The 27,699-nt window shown below is 44.9% G+C and overlaps 1 protein-coding gene across 2 annotated transcripts; it reads left to right on the top strand.

The window, feature by feature from the left end:
* Positions 1 to 1,589: 1,589 nt before the first annotated feature.
* Positions 1,590 to 27,699, top strand: zgc:91890 (solute carrier family 52, riboflavin transporter, member 3-B). 2 transcript variants are annotated; one of them, XM_062992116.1, is made up of 4 exons: positions 1,590 to 1,668; positions 25,697 to 26,782; positions 26,885 to 27,008; positions 27,143 to 27,699. In XM_062992116.1, exons 2-4 carry the CDS (start codon positions 25,755 to 25,757, stop codon positions 27,353 to 27,355), a joined length of 1,365 nt encoding a protein of 454 aa, XP_062848186.1. In that variant the 5' UTR covers positions 1,590 to 1,668; positions 25,697 to 25,754; the 3' UTR covers positions 27,356 to 27,699. The 2 variants fall into 2 exon arrangements, with proteins under 2 accessions (XP_062848186.1, XP_062848185.1); XM_062992115.1 differs by lacking the exon at positions 1,590 to 1,668 and adding an exon at positions 13,431 to 13,515.

The raw sequence follows: 27,699 nt of genomic DNA, 5'->3' as shown, positions 1-27,699 counted from the left end.
ATGTATATTGGGATTGTTTTGATGACTTGATTGTCTTAATGTCTTCCTAGTGTAAATATTTTCCACACTGTATTTACCTATAGGTGTATAAATAATAATTGGATTTTAAACAATCATGTCAACTGTATCTTTCTGTGTTGCCCTAAGAGGATATGAAAGTGTAGGTCTCTATGAGATGAACACTCTCTGCCAGTTCTGATCAGTATTATATTTGAACCAAATACATTTCATCTGTTTTTGTATCATGACTGGTCAGGACAGAGTTTGTCTATCAATTTTCTGCCTTAAATACACATGTGAATGTTATTATATAAAGCTGTTTATTATTGCATTTAGTTCATGTTACTTAGCATGTGTGTCTTTTTGTTGATATGAAGAGTGTTAAATAACTGTTCCATGTTGTTATAACTGCTGGACTCTAAAGCACTGGAAAAAGTGTTTTTTTAATGTTATAAATTACAGCACTGCACATATTTACTCCAGAATCATTGTAGAGGAATGGCACTAATCTCTTGTAAAATAAAACTTTTAATAAAATGTGATTCGGAATTGTGAATATATTTGTTTTATTTATTGTCTTAAGCTTGTTTATAGAATTAAATTATCCTGTGTGTTACTTGTTATATGAAATAAATAGGTATAACTTTACTACCTGCTGAAAACAGTATGGTATATTCTATTCTTCCTTCAGTATAATAAGAGTCATGAAATTTGTATATTATACATCCTGAAAAATATATGTATGTAATATATTTGGTGTGTGTGTGTGTGTGTGTGTGTGTGTGTGTGTGTGTGTGTGTGTGTGTGTGTGTGTGTGTGTGTGTGTGTGTGTGTGTGTGTGTGTGTGTGTGTGTGTGTGTGTGTGTGTGTGTGTGTGTGTGTGTGTGTGTGTGTGTGTGTGTGTGTGTGTGTGTGTGTGTGTGTGTGTGTGTGTGTGTGTGTGTGTGTGTGTGTGTGTGTGTGTGTGGGGCAAGCCGTAGCCTAGTGGTTAAGACACAGGACTAGTAATACAAAGGTTGCTGGTTCAAGCCTCACCACTGATGTTGGGCCCTTAAGCAAGGCCCTTAACCCTCAGTTGCTCAGACTGTATACTGTAATGTAAGTCGCTTTGGATAAAGGCGTCTGCTAAATGCCGTAAATGTATCAGGAATTGTTGAGTTCTCTCTGTATGAGTTTTCTCTGTTTAAATTTATGCATTTGGCAGATACTTTTATTCAAAGCGACTTACAAACAGGATACAATCTAAGAAACCTAAACTAGTTATTGTCTTAAAATTGTAAGTTCATCTTCATCCTAAGCATAAAAATTACAACATTTAAGCATGGTACAGGGAATTTAAAATATAATTCTATGGAAATGTTTCTCTAGAAGTGGCATAGGGCATGGAGTGAATAGCAAAAGATAATTTATTTGTAGGAAAATTGTGTTATTTTGTTGCAGCTCAACTCAGTTGAAAGCACCTCAGAGCTAAGACATATTTCAAATAATGTGAAACCTCTGTCTGAAACGGTCTATCAGACTGTACTGTGGGAGCAGCTAGAATGTTTTTGTGCCACCTCCTTCCTTATTAAACATGTGTTCCTGAGCAAGGCCAGGCTGATAGCTGATACTTTAGCCAAGAACATCTTGATCCAGACTTAAGACTATTTTGAAGCACCAGAGAACCAGGTAAGAATCCACACATGATTTTTCTTTTCTTTATGATAATTGTCATTTTATTTACATGAGTTAAAATAATTTTGGAGGTAAAGAAATACATGCATGTGTAGGTGAGAGCTGGAAGAATGATAAAATATTTTCCCCTCACCTGATTTCTTATATTTTGGCTAATTTGTTACATACAAATGTTTTAGTTCTTTCATCTAATTTTAATAAAAGATAATACAAATAACCACATAATGCAGCTTTTAAATGATCATTCCATTTCTTAAAAATCTGTTTATTTAAAATCTATAGTACCCATGAGGAAAAAGTAATTCCCCCCTTAAAGCTAATAACTTTAGGGTTGTGCCACCCTTGGCAGTAACAACTACAATCAAACATTTGCGATGATTTGTGATGAGTCTCTTACATAACTGTGGAGGAATTCTGACCCACTTGTCTTTGTAGAATTGTTTTAGTTTTGCTACATTGGATGGTTTTCCAGCATAAATGGCCTGTGTGAGGTCTTGCAAAGGCATAGCAATGGAATTCGTGTCAGGACTTTTTTTTAGTTATTCACAGGTGGACTTCAGATCCTTGTGCTACTGCATAACCCAATTGCTCTTGAGCTTTAGGTCATGAACTGACGAGCAAACGTTTTCCTTCAGGATTTTCTAATAGAGATCAAAATTCATCAGTTAGGTATTTTACTTTACAACACTTTTAGCATGTCTGTAACATTTCAACATATGTTATAATTTGCTTGTCTGTACATGGTACATGTAAAAAAACAAGAAAACACATCTCTGTTACGATTTACTGATGGGTGGACTCAATCGCGGGGTGTATGTCGCCCTGAGGGGGCAGTCGATCCGAAGCAGAACTCAGAGAACCCCTTCAAGACAAAAAATGAAACCGCGGAACGGAAAGGGGCTGGGCGAGCCCAAGCCAACTGAAAAAGAGAAGATAACAAAAGTTTCACTACTCTGAAGTGGCGAGCCCAACTAAGTACGAGATATAAAAGAAAGGGGGCTAAAGAGCCCGGTTCGCTACACCAGACACGACCAAAAGCCGAATCGTGATGCGCATTTGAAACGCGCCTCGGTGTGATTCGAACCGACGCCGTCCTATACTAACCCGCGGTGACTTAACCGGATGCGATTTCTATCTCTGACTATTTAAAGGCGATATCAAACAAAGGGGTAATTATGAAAGAAGCAGGCTAAAATATAAACCCGTCTTAACCAAAAGTGGATTAATGAGAGAATTCTAACGCGTTACGCCCACACCCGAGTGAGAGGCGATACGCTCGTGAACACCACCGATGAGTACGGAAAACCCCGAGCTCATGGGCGGGACGAACTGAGCTTGGTCTGTCTAGCGACCATGCAGAGAAAGCACAGCGAGGAACGTTAAGCGACACAACGAGCACAGGAAAAGAGAAGAGACTTAAAGGGCAAATTCCCAAGTTTAATTAGGGAAATGCATAGTAGTCACACCGGTCCTGACCTGTCCCTGAGTCACTTTGATTACCTCGACCGTAGGTCTACCGCGAACCCTCTATGAGGCCTCGCGTTACCAGTATCCCTAACGAACCGTGCAAGAGAGCACAAAAGAGGGTGTGACGGGGATGCCTGGCTAAGCGTTCCCTTAAGTACCTGCTCAGCCAGGTGTTCCCCGTTGCTGCTGATTGCGCGAGGGCGGCTTGGGCTTTGTAGTTCTGCTCCCCCTAGTAGAACTACCACGAACCCGCCCTCGGGTGGCAATGAGAGGAGTCTCACGCGCTTGGCTCCCCCTGGTGGGCGCAGAGGGAGTCAAACGGCTTCTGTCCGTGCAAGCACCGGAGTCAGCTGAGTGAGACGCGGATCGGCCCCCCCTGGTGTCCACCAAGGGGACGGACCGACTCCTAACAGTACCCCCCCGTCTAGAAACGGCTCCCGACGTTCCCATGCCTGCTGCTCTGTTCTCTCGGAATTCACGTATCAATGCTGGGTCTAAAATATGACGAGCTGGAACCCAGGACCTATGTTCGGGTCCATAGCCCTCCCAGTCTACCAGGTACTGGGTGGACCCCTGGACCCGTCGCGAGTCGAGCAATTGGCGGACGGAGTAGACCGGACCTCCGTTGATCACCCTGGGAGGCGGTGGGTGCGGTTGCGGCATGGTCCGGCATAAGTAGGGTTTTAGACGGGACACGTGGAACGTGGGATGAATCCTCATCGCTGGGGGGAGATCCAAGCGATAGGCGACAGGATTTATTCTCCTGATGACCTTAAATGGACCCACGTATCGGGGGGCCAGCTTCCCAGACTCGCCTCTAAGGGGCAAGTCCCGGGTGGAGAGCAGCACTCGCTGGCCCGGTCGAAACCGGGGGGCTGCCTGACGTCTCCGGTTGGCCGTGCTCTTCATGGTGGCCGCACTGGATTCCAGTGCGGCCTTGGCCCTGCGCCAAGCTTGCCTGCACCGGCCAACGAATTGCTGAGCTGCCGGGACTCCTACCTCTCTTTCCTGGGATGGGAAGAGTGGGGGAGGGAACCCAAACTGGCACTCAAAAGGCGACATGCCTATGGCCGAGTGCCGGAGGTTATTGTGGGCGTATTCAGCCCAGGGGAGCTTGTCGGGCCATGAGCGCGGGCAGCCGGAGGTCAGGCATCTGAGGGAGCGAGTGAGATCCTGGATGACCCTCTCGGATTGCCCATTTGACTCTGGATGGTACCCAGAGGTCAGACTGACCGAGACCCCCATTAGCTGGCAGAATGCTCGCCAGAACCTACTCACAAACTGAGGGCCTCGATCTGAAACGATATCCATGGGGATCCCATGGGGCCTGACAACATGTTGGAGTAGGTTCTGGGCGGTCAGCCTGGCCGAGGGAAGTCCCGAGAGAGGTATAAACTTACAAGCCTTTGAGAAACGGTCAACAATAACCAGGATCGCGGTCAGCCCTTTGGAGGGAGGAAGGCCCGTGACGAAGTCCATCGAAATATGGGACCAGGGCCTTGAGGGGACGGGTAGGGGCATGAGCAGCCCCTGGGGCCGTGCCCTGGGTTCCTTGTTCTTAGAGCACACATCGCAGGTTGAAATGAGGGCCCGGACCTCCTTCTGCATGGCTGGCCACCAGAAGCAACGTTTAAGAAAGTCCAGGGTGCGAGCAACCCCTGGGTGACCAGTGAGGTTTGATGCGTGACCCCACAAAAAAACCTGACGGCGCATGCTGGACGGCACAAACAACTTCCCTTCAGGGCCCCCACCGGGATCGGGTTCCCTGCGCTGAGCTGCCAGGACCTTGCGCTCAATGTCCCATATAAGAGGGGCTACAATAAGAGCCGCTGGGATGATGGGTTTGGCCTCTGAGTCTGGTTGGGGGGGATCCCATTGACGGGAGAGAGCGTCTGGCTTGGTGTTCTTAGAGCCGGGACGGTACGAGAGGTTGAAATTGAATCTCCCGAAAAACAAAGACCAACGGGCCTGCCGGGAGTTCAACCTTTTGGCCTGCTGAATGTAGGCCAGGTTTTTGTGATCAGTCCATACTAAGAACGGAAGAGGTGCGCCCTCCAGCCAGTGACGCCATTCCTCCAAAGCCAATTTGACAGCCAGAAGTTCCTTATCGCCAATGGGATAATTACGCTCGGCTGAGGTGAGGCGGTGGGAGTAGTAGGCGCAAGGGTGCAGTTTCCGATCCTCCCCCGAGCGTTGCGAGAGGACCGCGCCTACCCCCACATCTGACGCGTCCACCTCCACAATGAACGGGAGCCCTGGGTCCGGAAGATGGAGTATGGGAGGGGAGGTCAGGAGCTCCTTAAGGGCGTCAAAAGCCTCTTGGGCCAAGCGGGGCCACTTAAAGCGACCTATCAAGCGTTTGGTGAGCTCGATAAGAGGGGCGGCTACGGAGCTAAAGTTCCGGATAAAACGCCGAAAGAAATTGGCGAATCCCAGAAAACGCTGAACGGTGCGTACTGAAGTCGGGACTGGCCAGTCTTTCACCGCCTGGTTCTTGGCGGGGTCCATCCTCAGCTCACCATGGGATACAATAAATCCCAGGAATGAGACGGAGGTTGCATGGAAGATGGATTTCTCCAGTTTCACAAATAAGTTGTGTTCCAAGAGTAGTTGGAGAATCCTTCTAACATGGGTAATATGTTCCGTGAGGGAGCGACTATAAATGAGGATATCGTCCAGGTAGACAAAAGCATACCGGTCCAGGGCTTCACGAAGTGCCTCATTTATGAATCTTTGGAATACCGCTGGTGCGTTAGTAAGGCCAAAAGGCATCACCCTATACTCGTAGTGCCCGGTCGGGGTGATAAAGGCGGTTTTCCACTCATCTCCCTTACGAACGCGAACCAAATTGTAGGCACTGCGAAGGTCCAATTTAGTGAAAATCTGGGCCTTCTGCAGTGTCTCAAAGGCGGTGTGCATCAGGGGCAGAGGATAACGGTCCTTGACCGTGATAGCATTTAAACCCCTGTAGTCAATGCAGGGGCGCAGGGTTCCATCCTTCTTGCCCACAAAGAAGAACCCTGCGCCCGCTGGAGAACTAGACGGTCGGATGAATCCCAGGGCTAAGGCCTCCTGAATGTACTCCTCCATGGCCTTCCGTTCGGGGGCAGCGAGTGCAAAAAGATGGCCCCTAGGAGGCGACGTACCGGGGAGCAGGTTGATCGCGCAGTCGAAAGCGCGATGAGGAGGCAATTGTTGAGCCTTGGCTTTGCTAAACACCTCCGCCAGATCATGATACACGGCGGGCACGGAGGAGAGGTCAGGAGGGGATGCCGATGGTTTGTTTAACAGGTCGCCCGGTGGTCGGGGCCGTATAAGACATGACTCCTGACACTTTGGACTCCATGAGTAGATTGAACTTAAGTTCCAATCGATGACCGGGTTATGTAGCCTAAGCCAAGGGTAACCCAGAATCACTTGCATTTTGGGGGAGCGAGTGACAAAGAAAAACAAATTCTCAGAATGTTCCCCTAGACGCATTGTGATGGAAGGGGTTCTAAATCGGACTGAGCCTTCCCCCAGGGGATTGCCGTCTATAGCCACTATAGGGAGGGGTGTGGTTAGGGGTTGAGGAGTAATGCCGAGGTGTCTGACCAGTTGGTGGTCCATGAAGTTATTGGCCGCCCCCGAATCCACCCAGACCGCCAATTTACCTGATGAACCGCCTCTCCATTCCAGGATGGCTGTCAGCGAAAGACCGAGATCGGGAGAAATGAACCGGCCTCGACCCGAGCTCCCCTTTAGGGCCGGGCCGGCACGTTTCCCGATTGTGGGTGCTTTCTCCGGCGGCCCGAGGCTCCGAGATGGAAATTACGAGAAGTGCCTATTTGCATAGGTTCTTCCTCCACCGGAGGAGACACAGATGACCTGGCAACTTGGGGCCAGTAGTCCCTCGGGCTCGTAAACCGATTATCCTCCACCCGTTCACGGGCACGCTGTTTGAGGCGGAGGTCGAGGCAGCTTACCACCTCATATAGTCGGTTAAGTGAGGATGGGAGGTCGCGGGTCGCCAATTCGTCCTTAAGTCTTTCGCTAAGACCACGAAGAAAAATGGCCCTTAGAGCAGCCTGATCCCACCCACACTCGGCGGCTAGAGTTTTAAAATCGATTATATAATCCGTGGCCGAGCGGGACCCCTGCCTCAGGTCCAATAGGCGAGGCCCTGGTTCCTTGCCCCCCTGAGGAACATGAAAGGTCTCCATAAGTGCTTTGGAGAATTCTTTCTCCGATTCGCACTCAGGTGCCTTCTGTTCCCACAGAGCTGTGGCCCAAAGTAGGGCACGGTCCGACAGCAGCGAGATCATATAAGCTACCTTTGACCGCTCGGTGGGAAAACGGGAGGCTTGTAACTCAAATATCAGAGAGCATTGCAGAACGAAACCCCTGCATCGGTGGATCTCCCCCGAAAAGCGCTCGGGGGGGACGATCGGGGGTTCCGGGTTATGCCCCCCCGGAGGAGTGCTGACCGAGGACTGGGAAACCGCTAGCGTGCTGAATCGTTCAGCTAGCTGGCCAATCAAGTTCTCATGTCGGTGGATTGCCGACTCCTGCAGCTTGACGGCCTGCTGCAGGGTTGTGTGACCCGCTGAGTCCATTGTTGGTCACACCCTTCTGTTACGATTTACTGATGGGTGGACTCAATCGCGGGGTGTATGTCGCCCTGAGGGGGCAGTCGATCCGAAGCAGAACTCAGAGAACCCCTTCAAGACAAAAAATGAAACCGCGGAACGGAAAGGGGCTGGGCGAGCCCAAGCCAACTGAAAAAGAGAAGATAACAAAAGTTTCACTACTCTGAAGTGGCGAGCCCAACTAAGTACGAGATATAAAAGAAAGGGGGCTAAAGAGCCCGGTTCGCTACACCAGACACGACCAAAAGCCGAATCATGATGCGCATTTGAACCGCGCCTCGGTGTGATTCGAACCGACGCCGTCCTATACTAACCCGCGGTGACTTAACCGGATGCGCCACAGCGCCACTAACAAATACGGCGCTGGTGAGCAATATGAAGGGCAAACAAAGGATCGCTTCTTTTGTAAATAAAGAGATTAATTCTTTCTATCTCTGACTATTTAAAGGCGATATCAAACAAAGGGGTAATTATGAAAGAAGCAGGCTAAAATATAAACCCGTCTTAACCAAAAGTGGATTAATGAGAGAATTCTAACGCGTTACGCCCACACCCGAGTGAGAGGCGATACGCTCGTGAACACCACCGATGAGTACGGAAAACCCCGAGCTCATGGGCGGGACGAACTGAGCTTGGTCTGTCTAGCGACCATGCAGAGAAAGCACAGCGAGGAACGTTAAGCGACACAACGAGCACAGGAAAAGAGAAGAGACTTAAAGGGCAAATTCCCAAGTTTAATTAGGGAAATGCATAGTAGTCACACCGGTCCTGACCTGTCCCTGAGTCACTTTGATTACCTCGACCGTAGGTCTACCGCGAACCCTCTATGAGGCCTCGCGTTACCAGTATCCCTAACGAACCGTGCAAGAGAGCACAAAAGAGGGTGTGACGGGGATGCCTGGCTAAGCGTTCCCTTAAGTACCTGCTCAGCCAGGTGTTCCCCGTTGCTGCTGATTGCGCGAGGGCGGCTTGGGCTTTGTAGTTCTGCTCCCCCTAGTAGAACTACCACGAACCCGCCCTCGGGTGGCAATGAGAGGAGTCTCACGCGCTTGGCTCCCCCTGGTGGGCGCAGAGGGAGTCAAACGGCTTCTGTCCGTGCAAGCACCGGAGTCAGCTGAGTGAGACGCGGATCGGCCCCCCCTGGTGTCCACCAAGGGGACGGACCGACTCCTAACAATCTCTTATCAAAATACAGTTGTTCAGATTTTTGCCAAAAATTATATATATGAACTAAACGTCTGTATATAGTTGGTCAATTGCTATGTCTATTGTCTGTACTGTCTGTTTGCTAGTATTTGATTCTTATATAAATGACATTAAGTCCTATTCAAGACATCTACATATTAATATGATTTTAAATTATGCCTACATCTGTGTGTTCCAGGAATTGCTAAAATGTATTTATTCAAGAAGGAAATAAGGCCTTTTGTCCATGTTTGATGTATGCTGCCATGACATTTTCTTAACTCCTTTAGTTCTTTCTTACATTCTTTAGTTTACGAGATTAATGCACTTGCAGTTTGGGCAACTAATATTATCCTAATACCTTTTTGGAGCACTTATTAGTTGGTTCAAAATGTCACATTTAAAAATGTTTGTTTTTAGACATTAATTATCTGGTTTATTAAAATGTATGATTTGATGACTTGATTTGAGTTTTGATTAAAAACTATTTACAGTCATAGGGCAGCACAGTGGCTAAGTGGGTGGCACTGTCGCCTTACAGCAAGAACGTCCTGGGTTCTATCCCCAGGTGGGGCGGTCCGGGTCCTTTCTGTGTGTTCCGTGTGAAGTTTGCATGTTCTCCCCACGTCTGTGTGGGTTTACTCCGGTTGCTCCGGTTTCCTTCCACAGTCCAAAGACATGCAAGTGAGGTAAATTGGAGATACAAAATTGTCCATGACTGTGTGTTATATATGATATAACCTTGTGAACTGATGAACCTTGTGTAATGAGTATCTACCATTCCTGTCATGAATGTAACCAAAGTGTAAAACATGACGTTAAAATCCTAATAAACAAACATTTACAGTAGTAAAGCTATTTGTCTCTAAACATTTGTGCTCTTTCCTCGTCTTCTTTAGCAAATGCTGACTAGATGTTCATTTTCATTTTGTACTAATAAAAGCTTTTTGGCAGCTGCGGTAAATTTTAAAAGTACAGTAGACCCTTGAGTTACGAATGGTTTACCATACAAACATTTCAGGTCACGAACGATCTTTTTCAACTTAACGTATGAACAAATTTCGGATTACAAACTGAAATTCGCGAAACACATGATGTCACGAACAAGTTGACTCCGACCGTCTCTCTCTATATATATACAGTGAGCGAACACTCGGACAGCGGACGGTGTTTTTCCAGTGTTTTCTTTATATTTTGTAAAATTCAATATTAAAATGTCCCCAAAGAATGTGCAGAGAAAGCGCAGTTTTTTGTTGTTGTATAATTACTCCTGCCAGTAGATGTCACTGTGTATCAGACAGAGGGAACATTGAGTAAGAGAGAAGAAGGAAATAATTATTTTGTGAAATTACACCTACAAAAAACAAGGAAGGAAATAATAGAGAAATATGAGAGTTATTGTTGTTTCTGCTAGATACAATGTATTATGGTGTATGGTACAGCACACGTACTGAACTGAAATGTGATGTGTGTTTATGTACAGTACAGTACTACTGTGTATTGTTGTTTATTATTGTTAATTACAGGAATGTCTATTCTATAATTTAAGATTTAAGGGAAAATATAGTTGTATTTATAACAAAAAAAAGACCATTTAAGACATTAGAGAGGTTAGGGAAGGGGGTGGTTTGGGAGGTCTGGCACGGATTAATTCTATTTACATGATTTCTTATGGGAAAAATAGGTTTAACTAATGAAAATTTTGACTTAAAAACAGTCCTTCGGAACCAATTAAATTCGTAAGTCAAAGGTCTACTGTAGTCTAAAAATCTGCAGTTCAATTTGGCGGTAAAACCACGGACCTGGCAACTCTGGTGCCTGCTTTCTGTTCAGCGCAGAGCGGTAGAGAGAACAGAGTGGCGACACTCCCATAGGGAACCATTGTAAAGGGGGCGGGACATTTTTTTTGCGCAGCTTTCGGGTTGTGGAGCTCTGAAAAGTTCCAAACATCATAGAGCCCAAGGACGGATTAAGGATAGTCTGGGCCCCTGGGCAAAGGAGCCATGGTAAACGACTTCTATGGAAGTCAAGGGCCCCATAGCAGGGGCCCTCGTGATCAAGGGCCCTCTAATGGTATGCCCTGCTCTTGTCTAGGGCCCCCTGGTAGGGGCTCTCATAACCAGGGCCCTCTAAAAATATGCCCCCCTCTTTCCTAGGACCCCTAATAGCCAGAAGTCGAAGTCAGAGCAGTGCCACAACGCCTCATCCATTTTCATAAGGGGCCCAAAAGCATGGCTAGGGCCCCCAAGAGGCCCTGGGGTCAAAGTCCCTAATAGTCAGAGGATCCTTAAAATGGAGGGCCCTCGGAAATAAAAATATATTGTATCATAAATGTTGATAGGCATTGCAAAATGTTTTGGGCCAGGGCCCCCCCGGGGCCCCCTGACCTCAAGGGCCCCTGGGCGCTGGCCCCACTGGCCCGGTCAGTAATCCAGCCATGATAGAGCCCCATTCATTTCCACTACTTAGCAAGCATTTTCAGCTGTTTGTTGCTTTGTTTTAAAAAAATAATGAATTCGATGTCATTAATATACTTAATACTGTTATTGTTTAGCATTTGCTCAGCTTTAGCATTGTTACATGTTTATCTTAATTAATAGGTATAACCAGCCCCGGTTCTGGACTGCTTTGCTTGGGGGGGCAGTAAAACCTAATGAGGGGGCATGTTGATAGTCATGTTTTTGAAGCCAGAAATATATTCAAGGCTTGATTTGTGCATGAATGATGACAGCCAAGCTATTGATACTGGCTTAAAGTGATGTATGAGGTAAAGAAATAAAAATGCATGTTTTCGAACTTAAACTTAAAACCCAATGATAAAAAAATACATGTTGATTATGTAAATGGAGAAAAAAGATTATCTAATTGTATTTCATTTTAATACGCCCCCTTAATTAAATTGCCATTACTAATAGAACAACTCTATTTCTTGAAAGGCTTTAATACAAATTTAAGTCAAAGCTGACAAATGTACCTACACACAGACTGAGAATATTCAAACGTGGAAATAGGAATGAGTGAGAATATTTATATTATTGGGAAATTAAAATATAAAGAAAACAAAAGAATACTAATTCTGTAAAAAAAAAAGTGTTTACCAGTATACCTGCCTCTCGCTCACACTAACAGAACATATACTGCCGAACTGAACTGTTTGGGGCAGTCTGCCGATTTTTATATGACTCAAAGAGCCAATCAGGAATAAGCAAGGAAATATCTTCACACTGTAAAACAAAATGCATTTTTGTGATTGGTTCAGAGATCATTTTAAAAATAGCCGTTGCTTGCATTGTGCTTGGGGGGGGCAAAGACACAATTTGGGGGGCAATGCCCCCCTCAGCCCCCCCCCCCCCCCCCTAGCGCCGGCCCTGGATATAACCAAATTTAGCTTAGTCAGTTAAGCTAAATTAATGACACTAGAGTCTTTTTACCTAAAATGAGTTGATTAATCAAGAGTCTTGTTACAGAAATGATCATAAAACATAATAAAGCCATAATAAATCATGCTACTTTGACTTTCATATTTAAGTACATTTGAAGGTAAATACTTTAGTACTTTTACTTAAGTGGAGGTAAAGAGTATTTTTACTTTACTAGTACTTTTACTGGAGTAATATTTTACCTTGGATATCTCTACGTTAACTCAACTACATGGTTTGTGTACCTTGTCCACCACTTACATTAGACAAAATGAACTTGTGCATATTCATAATGAATTCATTAATGTATTACATGTAGGAATCAATTATTAATCACTCATGAAATAAGACATGAATTAATGCTATTTCTTGTACCTGCACTATAATGTTAAAGGTACGGTAGTGTGTTTATGAATCTGTTCATTCAGTGCAGGTAAACCTTATGAATCCAGCCACATGGCTTAGTGTTTAGCCAAAATCATTATTATTATTATTATGAATCCTCAGGAAAGTGAAGGGATATTAGTTTATGCAAAAAACAAAACAAAAAAACTGTCTAATCTCTGTACTGTATATTGTCTCTACTACTTAATGATATCGCATCATGTAATGTATGCTAATATAATGTACTGTGTGTTAACAAGAACGACCTATTAACAAATCATTATAAACATCAATCTTCCACTTCATATACCAAACTGACATTAAAGCAGATGCAGTAAATGTAAAGGCAGTTGAAAATACCCAGAAATTGTACAAATGTTTATTATTTAGCGTTTAATATTTCATTCACTGCTGCCTGTCCCATATGAGAACATGACAGCGCCGGGTTTGTTTGGAACTATTGGAGGGACACATGAACCACGTGACCGCGTGGCGGCGAGATCAAGGAGTGTCGCAACTCTCTCTCTCTACGGCTCTGGTTCAGCCACTACGGCTCTGGGTTCAGCGTGTGTTGAGCACGTGGTTGGATTTCCGTTCCCATTGGTTTAGTGGACCAGAGTGACACACTGTTGGCGCATGCGCACTGTTTCACTATCAGGTGAATGCCGAGACAGTTGAAGCTTGTGCTGGCTGATGAAATTGGAAGCACTGTTTGAATTGTGTTGATTAAAAACACAAATAGGCAGAAACAGCATGAGGTAGGTCATGTGTGTGAGTATGTGGAATTATTATTATTATTGTATTTACAGAAAAAATATATAAACTCAGTGTGTTATTAGCTGGGAGTAAGAAGGAAGTAAATGTGAGTAAAATGAATGAAACGTGAGGAGGAAGTGTTTAAACATTCAGAAACTACACCAGTTAGTGATGATCTGATATAGTATATTAAATAGTAAATTTGAGTAAATTATTAACTTGTGTAAAGTCAGTTGTAGGGCAGTGGAGTTGTAGGGGAAGTGTTGTACGACCTCTGAATGACCCACATAGCAACTGTTTATTACATAGTAAAAGCGTGCTGAGATGTGACTGTGTGACTGTTTAAAACTGTTTATGACTTGTTATGGTCTTTCAAACATCAACTTAACCCATACAATTAAGGTCAGATGTTTACACACATTAGTATGGGACATGCTGTGGGAGTTTCAAGATTTTATTTATTTAATTTTTTTTTTTTGCAGCTGTCCTCCTTCTATGACTAAATACATGGAAAACAATATATTGTCCAATTGCTTATTGCATCTCTAATTTCTAAAATATAAAAGCTGATATAAAAGCTGATTAAACTCTTGCAGCTCAGTCAAAATGCACCTGCCTGTCTGGTTTTTAACTAATCTAAACACTGCCACATCACCCCACTGCTGCGTTCTCTTCACTGGCTTCCTGTAGCTGCACGCATTTAGTATAAAACACTGATGCTCGCCTACAAAGCCAAAAATGGACCGGCCCCAAGCTGCCTTCGAGGTCTAATAAAACCCTGCTCTGTACCGCACAACCTCCGAGCCACTAGTCTCGCTCGACTTGATCCTCCACCCAGGACTTGAGGAAGACAAGCATCAAGGCTCTTCTCTGTACTTGCACCCAAGTGGTGGAACGAGCTTCCTCTGTCTGTCCGAACATCTGAGTGTCTTGCTGTCTTTAAAAAACCATTAAAAACCCACCTCTTTACTAAGTACTTAAGCTGACCTGTACTTACTTACTAACACTCACTAATACTAATTCATTTCTTGCAAAAAAACCCCAAAAAAACACTTTGGTTCTAACAGGGTTTTAGCAGATTTGTATTCTTGGACTGTTGTCTACTTAAACTAGAGTAAGGTAATGTTCACGATGGAAGCACTTCTGTATGTCGCTCTGGATAAGAGCTTCTGCTAAATGCCGAAAATGTAAATTATTAATTGCACATGTACATATACTGTTATTTAACTGGGTTCGATCCCCAGGTGGAAAGGTCCATGTCCTTTCTGTGTGGAGTTTGCATGTTCTCCCCGTGTCTGTGTGGGTTTCCTCTGGTAGCTCCGGTTTCCTCCCACAGTCCAAAAACATGCAAGTGAGGTGAATTGGAGATTCAATTGTCCATGACTGTGTTGGACTTTAAAACTTGTGAACTGATGAATCTTGTGTAACGAGTAACTACCGATTCTGTCATGAATAACCAAAGTGTAAAACATGATGTTAAAATCCTAATGAATAAATTTAACTGGGCTTCCTAATTTGTTAGTTATAATGATTATTTCCAGTTAGGAATGACCATATGCTTTGCAGTCTCTTTTCCAAAGTCTGGAAGAAAATAAAGATGCTGCTGAAACACTAGTCAGTACAGTAATTCAAGGGCCTAGTGGCTAACAATGCAAGCAAAAAGCCCTTGCTCCTAGATTGGCCCATTAAGTCTTAACTAAATTTTAACACTACTTCCATGGACAAAGAAAAAGCATTCAGACAGAAAGTTCTGTGGTCAGATTAAAAGAAGAGTTGAGCCATTTACACTTAACAACACTGGACCTAGGGCTGGGCGATATATCGAGATTTTATAAAATATCGATATATTTTCATACGCGATATAAGATAAGACAATATCGCTTATATCCATATAGATGTTGCGTTCCAATTAGATCCGACAGTTCGTCTTTCTCTTCTCCCAGTTAGTCTCTGCGCATGTTCACCTGCCCCGCCTCTCTCCCTCACTGAACACAACTCACCCCTCCCTCCCCACCGCCAATTCTTTCTGCCCTCAGAACACATTTCTGTAAGTAAAACTCCCCATGATAGCATGGAGACGGTGGAGGAGCTGCTTAGTAAAAAGAATAATAATGGCTCAATTATTTGGAGATGGTTCGGATTCAAAGTATCAGATGAGCAGCGGAATAATGTATTCTGTAGAGAATTCCGAAAACAAGTCCAGACAAAAGGTTCCAGCTTCGTGTACCTTTGGTCATTCGTTTTTCACTTCAAATCCCAAAGTTGAAAAACAAGAAAACGAGTCGTTATTCGTTTCAAAAACCAATATTGGAAAACGGAAATAGATACAAGCGCATGCACGCGCTGACATGCATGTGTTTACTTCATATTTAAACAGTGTAAATCAAGCACAAGTGTTATAAACAGTAATAATAACGTAACGGTGCGTCTCCTGTTGTTCTGACTCTTGTGTTTGTATATGTGATGTGCATGTATAGATATTTGCTTTATCTGTAAAAAACATTATGGGGAGTGATTTCTGTACTGGATGTTGTACGTGGTCGTGTTAGTTTATACTGGATGATCGCCCGACGTCCGAGACTCATTTATTTATTTATCTTCTATTAAAGTATTTCTTGTTCTTGCCCAATAAACAACCAAAAATTAATAAAATTGCATGAACTAACTCTGCAGTAAACAAGGAGCAAACAGCAATTAAACAACAAATAAATCTGTTAAATAATAATAAAGTGCATGAAGCAGAAAGCTGATAAAAATGCATGAAATTTTGTAATAGTTACACAGTAACATTAATGATTAGTTCTGCCTGTATTACAGAACTGAGTTCTATATGGTAAAGAAATATTAATGTAAATGTTGTAGCGACATATACATAATAATGTATGAAGTCCAAACATGTGAGGGGGGTTTAACGAGAACGCTATATTTAATGTCACACAAGCTCAGTGCAAAACAACAGAAGAACACGAGCACAGACAGAAACGATAAAATCCGACACATTCCCTACACACTCACTCCCTGCGCCCTATAGTGCACTTAACATTCTTAAAGGGCCAGACAGTATATTTGTAATTGCTCTCCGGTATGTACCAGCATGCCTCTGAACGTTGAGGGAACGTGTAGGGGGGGGGGGGGGGGGGGGGACGTTAAGGGAATGTTGGGGGGGGGGACGTTGGGGGAACGTTCGTGTGGAAACGTTGGGGGAACATTTGTGTGGAAACGTTGGGGGAACGTTTGTGAAGGAACGTTGGGGGAACGTTCGTGGGGGAGCGTTGGAGGAACGTTCGTGTGGAAACATTGGGGGAACGTTCGTGAAGAAACGTTGGGGGAACGTTCTGGGGGAACGTTGGGGGAATGTTCGTGAAGGAACGTTGAGGAAACGTTCTGGGGGGAACGTTGGGGGAATGTTTGTGAAGGAACGTTGAGGAAATGTTCGTGTGGAAACGTTGGGGGAACGTTGAGGGAACGTTCGTGGGGGAACGTTGAGGGAACGTTCGTGTGGAAACGTTTGGGGAACGTTCGTGGGGGAACGTTCGGGGAACGTTTGTGAAGGAACATTGGGGGAACGTTCGTGGGGGAACGTTGAGGGAGCGTTCGTGTGGAAACGTTTGGGGAACGTTCGTGGGGGAACGTTCGGGGAACGTTTGTGAAGGAACATTGGGGGAACGTTCGTGGGGGAACGTTCGTGTGGAAACATTGGGGGAACGTTCGTGGGGGAACGTTCGGGGAACGTTCGTGAAGGAACGTTGGGGGAATGTTCGTGAAGGAACGTTGAGGGAACGTTCGTGTGGAAACGTTGGAGGAACGTTCGTGAAGGAACGTTGAGGAAACGTTCTGGGTGGAACGTTGGGGGAATGTTTGTGAAGGAACGTTGAGGAAACGTTCGTGTGGAAACGTTGGAGGAACGTTCGTGAAGGAACGTTGAGGGAACGTTCGGGGGAAACGTTGAAGGAACGTGAGGGGGGATCATTGAGGGAACGTTTGGGTAGATTGTTGGGAATGGTTGGGTGAATTGTTGAGGTAATGGTTGGGTGGATCATTGAGAAAACGTTTGGGTTTTCAACAATTCAAAGTATCAGATGAGCAGTGGAATAATGTATTCTGTAGAGAATTCCGAAAACAAGTCCAGACAAAAGGTTCCAGCTTCGTGTACCTTTGGTCATTCGTTTTTCACTTCAAATCCCAAAGTTGAAAAACAAGAAAACGAGTCGTTATTCGTTTCAAAAACCAATATTGGAAAACGGAAATACATACAAGCGCATGCACGCGCTGACATGCATGTGTTTACTTCATATTTAAACAGTGTAAATCAAGCACAAGTGTTATAAACAGTAATAATAACGTAACGGTGCGTCTCCTGTTGTTCTGACTCTTGTGTTTGTATATGTGATGTGCATGTATAGATATTTGCTATATCTGTAAAAAACATTATGGGGAGTGATTTCTGTACTGGATGTTGTACGTGGTCGTGTTAGTTTTTACTGGATGATCGCCTGACGTCCGAGACTCATTTATTTATTTATCTTCTATTATAGTATTTCTTGTTCTTGCCCAATAAACAACCAAAAATTAATAAAATTGCATGAACTAACTCTGCAGTAAACAAGGAGCAAACAGCAATTAAACAACAAATAAATCTGTTAAATAATAATAAAGTGCATGAAGCAGAACGCTGATTAAAATGCATGAAATGTTGTAATAGTTACACAGTAACATTAATGATTAGTTCTGCCTGTATTACAGAACTGAGTTCTATACGGCAAAAAATTTTTAATGTAAATGTTGTGGCGACATATACATAATAATGTATAAAGGCCAAACATGTGAGGGGGGTTTAACGAGAACGCTATATTTAATGTCACACAAGCTCAGTGCAAAACAACAGAAGAATGTAAATGTAAAAGAATATGTAAATATTTAAAATTCATATCTTAGTTATTTCTTCTAGTTTTTAAGTCTTAAGTTTTATTTTTACTAAACATAGTTTCTCTTGCTATTTATATTTTATATTTTATTATGTTTACACACACCGAGACCTGAGTAACTGCATTTCGTTCTAATCATGTACATGGTTTTGAATGACAATAAAGCTGAGTCTGAGTCTGAGTCTGAGAACACGAGCACAGACGGAAACGATAAAATCCGACACATTCCCTACACACTCGCTCCCTGCGCCCTATAGTGCACTTAACATTCTTAAAGGGCCAGACAGTATATTTGTAATTGCTATCCGGTATGTACCAGCATGCCTCTGAACGTTGAGGGAACGTGTAGGAGGGGGGGGGGGGACGTTGAGGAAATGTTGGGGGGGGGATGTTGGGGGAACGTTCGGGGGTGACGTTGGGGGAACGTTCGTGTGTAAACGTTGGGGGAACGTTTGTGTGGAAACGTTGGGGGAACGTTCGTAAAGGAACGTTGGAAGAACGTTCGTGTGGAAACGTTGGGGGAATGTTCGTGTGCAAACGTTGGGGGAACGTTCGTGGGGGAACGTTCGGGGACCGTTTGTGTGGAAACGTTGGGGGAACGTTCGTAAAGGAACGTTGGAAGAACGTTCGTGTGGAAACGTTGGGGGAATGTTCGTGTGGAAACGTTGGGGAAACGTTCGTGGGGGAACGTTCGGGGAACGTTTGTGTGGAAACGTTGGGGGAACGTTCGTGAAGGAATGTTGGGGGAACGTTTGTGGGGGAACGTTGGGGGAACGTTCGTGGGGGAACGTTGGGGGAATGTTCTGGGAGGAACGTTATGGGAACGTTCGTGTGGAAACGTTGGGAGAACATTCGTAAAGGAACGTTGAGGAAACGTTCTGGGGGGAATGTTTGTGAAGGAACGTTGGGGGAATGTTCTGGGGGGAACGTTGGGGGAACGTTCGTGTGGAAACGTTGGGGGAACATTCGTGAAGGAACGTTGAGGAAACGTTCTGGGGGAACGTTGGGGGAATGTTTGTGAAGGAACGTTGAGGGAACGTTCGTGTGGAAACGTTGGGGGAACGTTCGTGAAGGAACGTTGAGGGAACGTTCGTGTTGAAACGTTGGGGAAACGTTCGTGTGGAAACGTTGGGGGAACGTTCGTGAAGGAACGTTGGGGCAATGTTCTGGGGGGAACGTTGGGGGAACGTTAGTGTGGAAACGTTGGGGGAATGTTTGTGAAGGAACGTTGAGGGAACGTTCGTGTGGAAACGTTGGGGAAACGTTCTTGGGTAAACGGGGGAACGTTCGTGGGGGAATGTTCGGGGAACGTTTGTGTGGAAACGTTGGGGGAACGTTCGTGTGGAAACGTTGGGGGAACATTCGTGAAGGAACGTTGAGGAAACGTTCTGGGGGAACGTTGGGGGAATGTTTGTGAAGGAACGTTGAGGGAACATTCGTGTGGAAACGTTGGGGGAACGTTCGTGAAGGAACGTTGAGGGAACGTTCGTGTGGAAACGTTGGGGAAACGTTCTTGGGGAAACGGGGGGAACGTTCGTGGGGGAACGTTCGGGGAACGTTTGTGTGGAAACGTTGGGGGAACGTTCGTGAAGGAACGTTGGGGGAACGTTCGTGGGGGAACGTTGGGGGAATGTTCTGGGGGGAACGTTGGGGGAACGTTCGTGTGGAAACGTTGGGGGAATGTTTGTGAAGGAACGTTGAGGGAACGTTCGTGTGGAAACGTTGGGGGAACGTTCGTGGGGGAACGTTCGTGGGGTAACGTTGAGGGAACGTTCGTGTGGAAACGTTGGGGAAACGTTCTTGGGTAAACGGGGGAACGTTCGTGGGGGAATGTTCGGGGAACGTTTGTGTGGAAACGTTGGGGGAACGTTCGTGTGGAAACGTTGGGGGAACATTCGTAAAGGAACGTTGAGGAAACGTTCTGGGGGAACGTTGGGGGAATGTTTGTGAAGGAACGTTGAGGGAACGTTCGTGTGGAAACGTTGGGGGAACGTTCGTGAAGGAACGTTGAGGGAACGTTCGTGTGGAAACGTTGGGGAAACGTTCTTGGGGAAACGGGGGAACGTTCGTGGGGGAACGTTCGGGGAACGTTTGTGTGGAAACGTTGGGGGAACTTTCGTGAAGGAACGTTGGGGGAACGTTCTGGGGGGAACGTTCGTGTGGAAACGTTGGAGGAACCTTCGTGAAGGAACGTTGAGAAAACGTTCTGGGGGGAACGTTGGGGGAATGTTTGTGAAGGAACGTTCTGGGGGGAACGTTCGTGTGGAAACGTTGGGGAAACGTTCGTGTGGAAACGTTGGGGAAACGTTCGTGGGGGAACGTTCGGGGAACGTTTGTGTGGAAACGTTGGGGGAACGTTCGTGAAGGAATGTTGGGGGAACGTTTGTGGGGGAACGTTGGGGGAACGTTCGTGGGGGAACGTTGGGGGAATGTTCTGGGAGGAACGTTATGGGAACGTTCGTGTGGAAACGTTGGGAGAACATTCGTAAAGGAACGTTGAGGAAACGTTCTGGGGGGAATGTTTGTGAAGGAACGTTGGGGGAATGTTCTGGGGGGAACGTTGGGGGAACGTTCGTGTGGAAACGTTGGGGGAACATTCGTGAAGGAACGTTGAGGAAACGTTCTGGGGGAACGTTGGGGGAATGTTTGTGAAGGAACGTTGAGGGAACGTTCGTGTGGAAACGTTGGGGGAACGTTCGTGAAGGAACGTTGAGGGAACGTTCGTGTTGAAACGTTGGGGAAACGTTCGTGTGGAAACGTTGGGGGAACGTTCGTGAAGGAACGTTGGGGCAATGTTCTGGGGGGAACGTTGGGGGAACGTTAGTGTGGAAACGTTGGGGGAATGTTTGTGAAGGAACGTTGAGGGAACGTTCGTGTGGAAACGTTGGGGAAACGTTCTTGGGTAAACGGGGGAACGTTCGTGGGGGAATGTTCGGGGAACGTTTGTGTGGAAACGTTGGGGGAACGTTCGTGTGGAAACGTTGGGGGAACATTCGTGAAGGAACGTTGAGGAAACGTTCTGGGGGAACGTTGGGGGAATGTTTGTGAAGGAACGTTGAGGGAACATTCGTGTGGAAACGTTGGGGGAACGTTCGTGAAGGAACGTTGAGGGAACGTTCGTGTGGAAACGTTGGGGAAACGTTCTTGGGGAAACGGGGGGAACGTTCGTGGGGGAACGTTCGGGGAACGTTTGTGTGGAAACGTTGGGGGAACGTTCGTGAAGGAACGTTGGGGGAACGTTCGTGGGGGAACGTTGGGGGAATGTTCTGGGGGGAACGTTGGGGGAACGTTCGTGTGGAAACGTTGGGGGAATGTTTGTGAAGGAACGTTGAGGGAACGTTCGTGTGGAAACGTTGGGGGAACGTTCGTGGGGGAACGTTCGTGGGGTAACGTTGAGGGAACGTTCGTGTGGAAACGTTGGGGAAACGTTCTTGGGTAAACGGGGGAACGTTCGTGGGGGAATGTTCGGGGAACGTTTGTGTGGAAACGTTGGGGGAACGTTCGTGTGGAAACGTTGGGGGAACATTCGTAAAGGAACGTTGAGGAAACGTTCTGGGGGAACGTTGGGGGAATGTTTGTGAAGGAACGTTGAGGGAACGTTCGTGTGGAAACGTTGGGGGAACGTTCGTGAAGGAACGTTGAGGGAACGTTCGTGTGGAAACGTTGGGGAAACGTTCTTGGGGAAACGGGGGAACGTTCGTGGGGGAACGTTCGGGGAACGTTTGTGTGGAAACGTTGGGGGAACTTTCGTGAAGGAACGTTGGGGGAACGTTCTGGGGGGAACGTTCGTGTGGAAACGTTGGAGGAACCTTCGTGAAGGAACGTTGAGAAAACGTTCTGGGGGGAACGTTGGGGGAATGTTTGTGAAGGAACGTTCTGGGGGGAACGTTCGTGTGGAAACGTTGGGGAAACGTTCGTGTGGAAACGTTGGGGAAACGTTCGTGAAGGAACGTTGAGGGAACGTTCGTGTGGAAACGTTGGGGGAACGTTCGTGTGGAAACGTTGGGGGAACGTTCATGGGGGAACGTTCGGGGAACGTTTGTGTGGAAACGTTGGGGGAACGTTCTGGGGGGAACGTTGGGGGAACGTTCGTGTGGAAACGTTGGAGGAACGTTCGTGAAGGAACGTTTAGGAAACGTTCTGGGGGGAACGTTGGGGGAATGTTTGTGAAGGAACGTTGAGGGAACGTTCGTGTGGAAACGTTGGGGGAACGTTCGTGAAGGAACGTTGAGGGAATGTTCGTGGGGGAACGTTGAAGGAACGTGAGGAGGGAACATTGAGGGAACGTTTGGGTAGATTGTTGGGAATGGTTGGGTGAATTGTTGAGGTAATGGTTGGGTGGATCGTTGAGAAAACGTTTGGGTTTTCAACAATTCACCCAACCATTCCCTTAACAAGCCACCCAAATGTTCCCTCAACAATTCACCCAAACGTTCCCTCAACAATTCACCCAAACGTTCCCTCAACAATCCAGCCAAAAATTCCCTCAACTGTTGAGAAAACGTTTGGGTGGATTTTTGAGAAAATGTTTGGGTGGATTTTTGAGAAAACGTTTACATTACACGACAGGAGATACCTTAGAAACAACTATCTTTTTCTTAGAATAGCTCTTTTTTTTTTTTTAAGTAAAAATAGTTCTTGTGTGAAGCTTCCCCAGCATGAATTTTAATAAAAGTGCCTGTAAAAAATTTGGAACATGTAGCTTTGTCTCAGAAGTGTCTTTTTGTTATTACTTTATGGGATAAAAAAATATCGAGATATATATCGCCGTTCAGCGAAAAAATATCGAGATATTATTTTTTATCCATATCGCCCAGCCCTACCTCAGAACACATTTCTGTAAGTAAAACTCCCATGATAGCATGGAGACGGTGGAGGAGCTGCTTAGTAAAAAGAATAATAATGGCTCAATTATTTGGAGATGGTTCGGATTCAAAGTATCAGATGAGCAGCGGAATAATGTATTCTGTAGAGAATGCCGAAAACAAGTCCAGACAAAAGGTTCCAGCTTCGTGTACCTTTGGTCATTCGTTTTTCACTTCAAATCCCAAAGTTGAAAAACAAGAAAACGAGTCGTTATTCGTTTCAAAAACCAATATTGGAAAACGGAAATACATACAAGCGCATGCACGCGCTGACATGCATGTGTTTACTTCATATTTAAACAGTGTAAATCAAGCACAAGTGTTATAAACAGTAATAATAACGTAACGGTGCGTCTCCTGTTGTTCTGACTCTTGTGTTTGTATATGTGATGTGCATGTATAGATATTTGCTATATCTGTAAAAAACATTATGGGGAGTGATTTCTGTACTGGATGTTGTACGTGGTCGTGTTAGTTTTTACTGGATGATCGCCCGACGTCCGAGACTCATTTATTTATTTATCTTCTATTATAGTATTTCTTGTTCTTGCCCAATAAACAACCAAAAATTAATAAAATTGCATGAACTAACTCTGCAGTAAACAAGGAGCAAACAGCAATTAAACAACAAATAAATCTGTTAAATAATAATAAAGTGCATGAAGCAGAACGCTGATTAAAATGCATGAAATGTTGTAATAGTTACACAGTAACATTAATGATTAGTTCTGCCTGTATTACAAAACTGAGTTCTATACGGTAAAAAATTGTTTATGTAAATGTTGTGGTGACATATACATAATAATGTATAAAGGCCAAACATGTGAGGGGGGTTTAACGAGAACGCTATATTTAATGTCACACAAGCTCAGTGCAAAACAACAGAAGAACACGAGCACAGACGGAAACGATAAAATCCGACACATTCCCTACACACTCGCTCCCTGCGCCCTATAGTGCACTTAACATTCTTAAAGGGCCAGACAGTATATTTGTAATTGCTATCCGGTATGTACCAGCATGCCTCTGAACGTTGAGGGAACGTGTAGGAAGGGGGGGGGGGGGGGGGTCGTTGAGGGAATGTTGGGGGGGGGGGGACGACGTTGGGGGAACGTTCGTGTGGAAACGTTGGGGGAACGTTCGTGAAGGAACGTTGGGGGAACGTTCGTGAAGGAACGTTGAGGGAACATTCGTGTGGAAACGTTGGGGGAACGTTCGGGAAGGAACGTGAGGGGGGAACGTTGAGGGAACGTTTGGGTAGATTGTTGGGAATGGTTGGGTGAATTGTTCCCAAATGTTCCCTCAACAATTCACCCAAACGTTCCCTCAACAATTCACCCAAACGTTCCTTCAACAATTCACCCAAACGTTCCCTCAACAATTCACCCAAACGTTCCCTCAACAATTCACCCAAATGTTCCCTCAACAATTCAACCAAAAATTCCCTCAACTGTCAAGGATTTTTGAGAAAACGTTTACATTACACGACAGGAGATACCTTAGAAACAACTATCTTTTTCTTAGAATAGCTCTTTTTTTTTTAAAGTAAAAATAGTTCTTGTGTGAAGCTTCCCCAGCATGAATTTTAATAAGAGTGCCTGTAAAAAATTTGGAACATGTAGCTTTGTCTCAGAAGTGTCTTTTTGTTAATACTTTATGGGATAAAAAAATATCGAGATATATATCGTATATCGCCGTTCAGCGAAAAAATATCGAGATTATTTTTTATCCATATCGCCCAGCCCTAACTGGACCTGCTATCAAGCATGATGTTGCTTAGGCTATTTTGCTCCCAGACTAATGCATTGCAAAAATGGAAAAGAGTACATCAGGATTCTTCAGCACAACCTTAAACTACACATGAGGACAACTTAAAAAAATACTAGCTGGATTTACTCACTAAAAAATTCTTACAGTCTTAACAGTCAGTGAAACTAGATTTTAAAACAGTGTCCATTTTGTCCTAGAGTGTCATTTATTTATTAGGATTTTAATGCCACGTTTTACACACTTTGGTTACATTCATGACAGAAACAGTCGTTACTTATTACACAAAATTCATCAGTTTGCAAGTTTAATGTCAAACACAGTCATGGACAATTTTGTATCTCCAATTCACCTGACTGCATGTCTTTGGACTGTGGGAGGAAACCGGAGCTTTTGGAGAAAACCCACGCATACATGCAGAGAACATGCAAACTCCACACAGAAAGGACCCGGAGCACCCCACCTGGGGATCGAACCCAGGACCTTCTTGCTGTGAGGCGACAGTGCTACCCACTGAGCCACCGTGGTTTGATGTTTTGGCAAGTAGTTGTTTGTCATTGGCTAGCTGCACTGAAACAAGAGACTCCTGCAGTTATTAATCTGACCATGTGATTTTTTTTTTCCAGATGAGCTCTCGCTCTACCTGTTGAATAATCAAAAGCTAACATCATCATCATCTTCATCATGTCAGTGTTGACACATCTGTTGGCATGCCTCTTTGGCATTGGTTCATGGGTTGCCATCAATGGAATGTGGGTGGAGCTTCCACTGATTGTTCCTGAAATTCCTGAGGGATGGTACCTGCCCTCCTACCTTACTGTGATCATCCAGTTGGCTAACATCAGTCCACTCTTCATTACACTTATGCACCGCTTCAAGCCAGGAGCTCTGGATGAGCGGCCAGTCATCTATGCCATTGTATTGGTGGGTGTACTGGCCACATTTCTTCTGGCGTTTTTCTGGACACACACACAAAAAATAGGAGAATCAGTACACAGTGTGGCTCTGCTTGCTCTTAGCTTCCTGCTGTCAGTGGTGGACTGCACCTCCTCTGTCACCTTTCTGCCTTTTATGATGAGACTCCAGCCTCAGTACCTCACCACCTACTTTGTTGGAGAGGGTCTGAGTGGCTTAATTCCAGCTGTGGTTGCTCTGATCCAGGGGGTTGGAGTGGTCCACTGCAAAAATTCTACAGCGTATGCAAATTTTAGCATGGATAACTCATCCTTGGTGTTCAGTGATGAATTAGAGGCACATTATCAACCAGCCAATTTTTCAGTTAAGGTCTTCTTCATATTCCTAAGTGCCATGATGACAGTATGTCTAATTGCTTTCCTGATGCTCAACCACCATCCTGCTGTTGCACATCAGCATAAATGTGAGTACCTTGATAATACTGTGCACAAAGAGAAGGCAGATATCAGCATTGACAACCAGAACCATCCTGCAGAGCAGATACCCATGCTGGAACACACAGAGGTTCTGGTTAGGGAACCTCGCAGCAGCTTTGGAAAAGGCACCTACAGCAGATTTGAAGTGGTTTTCATTTTTGTGGTTCTGGCCTGGGTCAATGCATTAACCAATGCAGTCCTCCCCTCAGTACAGTCCTACTCCTGCCTGCCATATGGAAATCGAGCATATCACTTGGCCACTGCTATGGCTGCTGTATCCAACCCTCTGGCTTGCTTCATCGCTATGTTTGTGCCAATCAGGTGAGAAACTGCAACATTGGATAAATATAAGACTTTATTAATAGTGTTGATGTCTGTTTGAATATAATGTAGCTCTTGAATTACCTCGTCCTTTAATTCTAGGTCTCTGGTGCTTATGGGAGTTCTTATAGTGACTGGTACAGGGTTTGGGGCCTACATCATGGGCATGGCAGCACTAAGCCCCTGTCCTTTACTGGTCTATCATAATTTAGGTGCTGCACTTATGGTAAGGCCTACAGCATCTACTATATAAATGTAACTTGAGACTGATTATGATGTGATTATGGTGACTGTGGTAACCTTTTGATCTTCAACATGCATTTGTAGTGATTAAATTTCCTCTTTTTGTTTTTGATTAAGGTCATAACTTGGGTTATATTTGTCCTCACCCTGTCCTATGTGAAGGTGATCATCGGGGTGATCCTGCGAGATGAAGGTCACAGTGCCCTTGTGTGGTGTGGTGCTGTGGTTCAACTTGGCTCTATGCTAGGTGCCCTGTCAATGTTCCCTTTAGTTAGTGTATATGGACTCTTCAAATCAGGTGATCCCTGTAACACTAAGTGCCCTAATTGATGAGTTTTTGTGCTGTACTAATAGCAACGAGTAAATGTATTCCACTTCATTCCTGTAGATGAAGTAAACCAGTTTGTTTGTATTATACTGTAACACACTGTAGCCCAAGTGTTTTACTGTTGCAAAGTATCCAATGAAATGTTACACATGTACTGTGTATTTCTTTTGCCTAAATGTTTACATTGTATAATAGGGTCTGAGATACGCTTCTAGAGAACTTGTTACAATTAGAAGGCATCCAAATGTTACAGATTCCTGTATCCAAATTTGACTACTATTTAATGAAAAGTGCCTTTATAGTATGCTATTTAAATGTGTTGCTCATTTGTGTTTCTTTTGATAGT

The sequence above is a fragment of the Trichomycterus rosablanca genome, chromosome 3, assembly GCF_030014385.1.
Source record: "Trichomycterus rosablanca isolate fTriRos1 chromosome 3, fTriRos1.hap1, whole genome shotgun sequence".
In the NCBI taxonomy this organism is placed as follows: Eukaryota; Metazoa; Chordata; class Actinopteri; order Siluriformes; family Trichomycteridae; genus Trichomycterus; species Trichomycterus rosablanca.
This window is presented reverse-complemented; position numbering and strand designations above follow the sequence as displayed.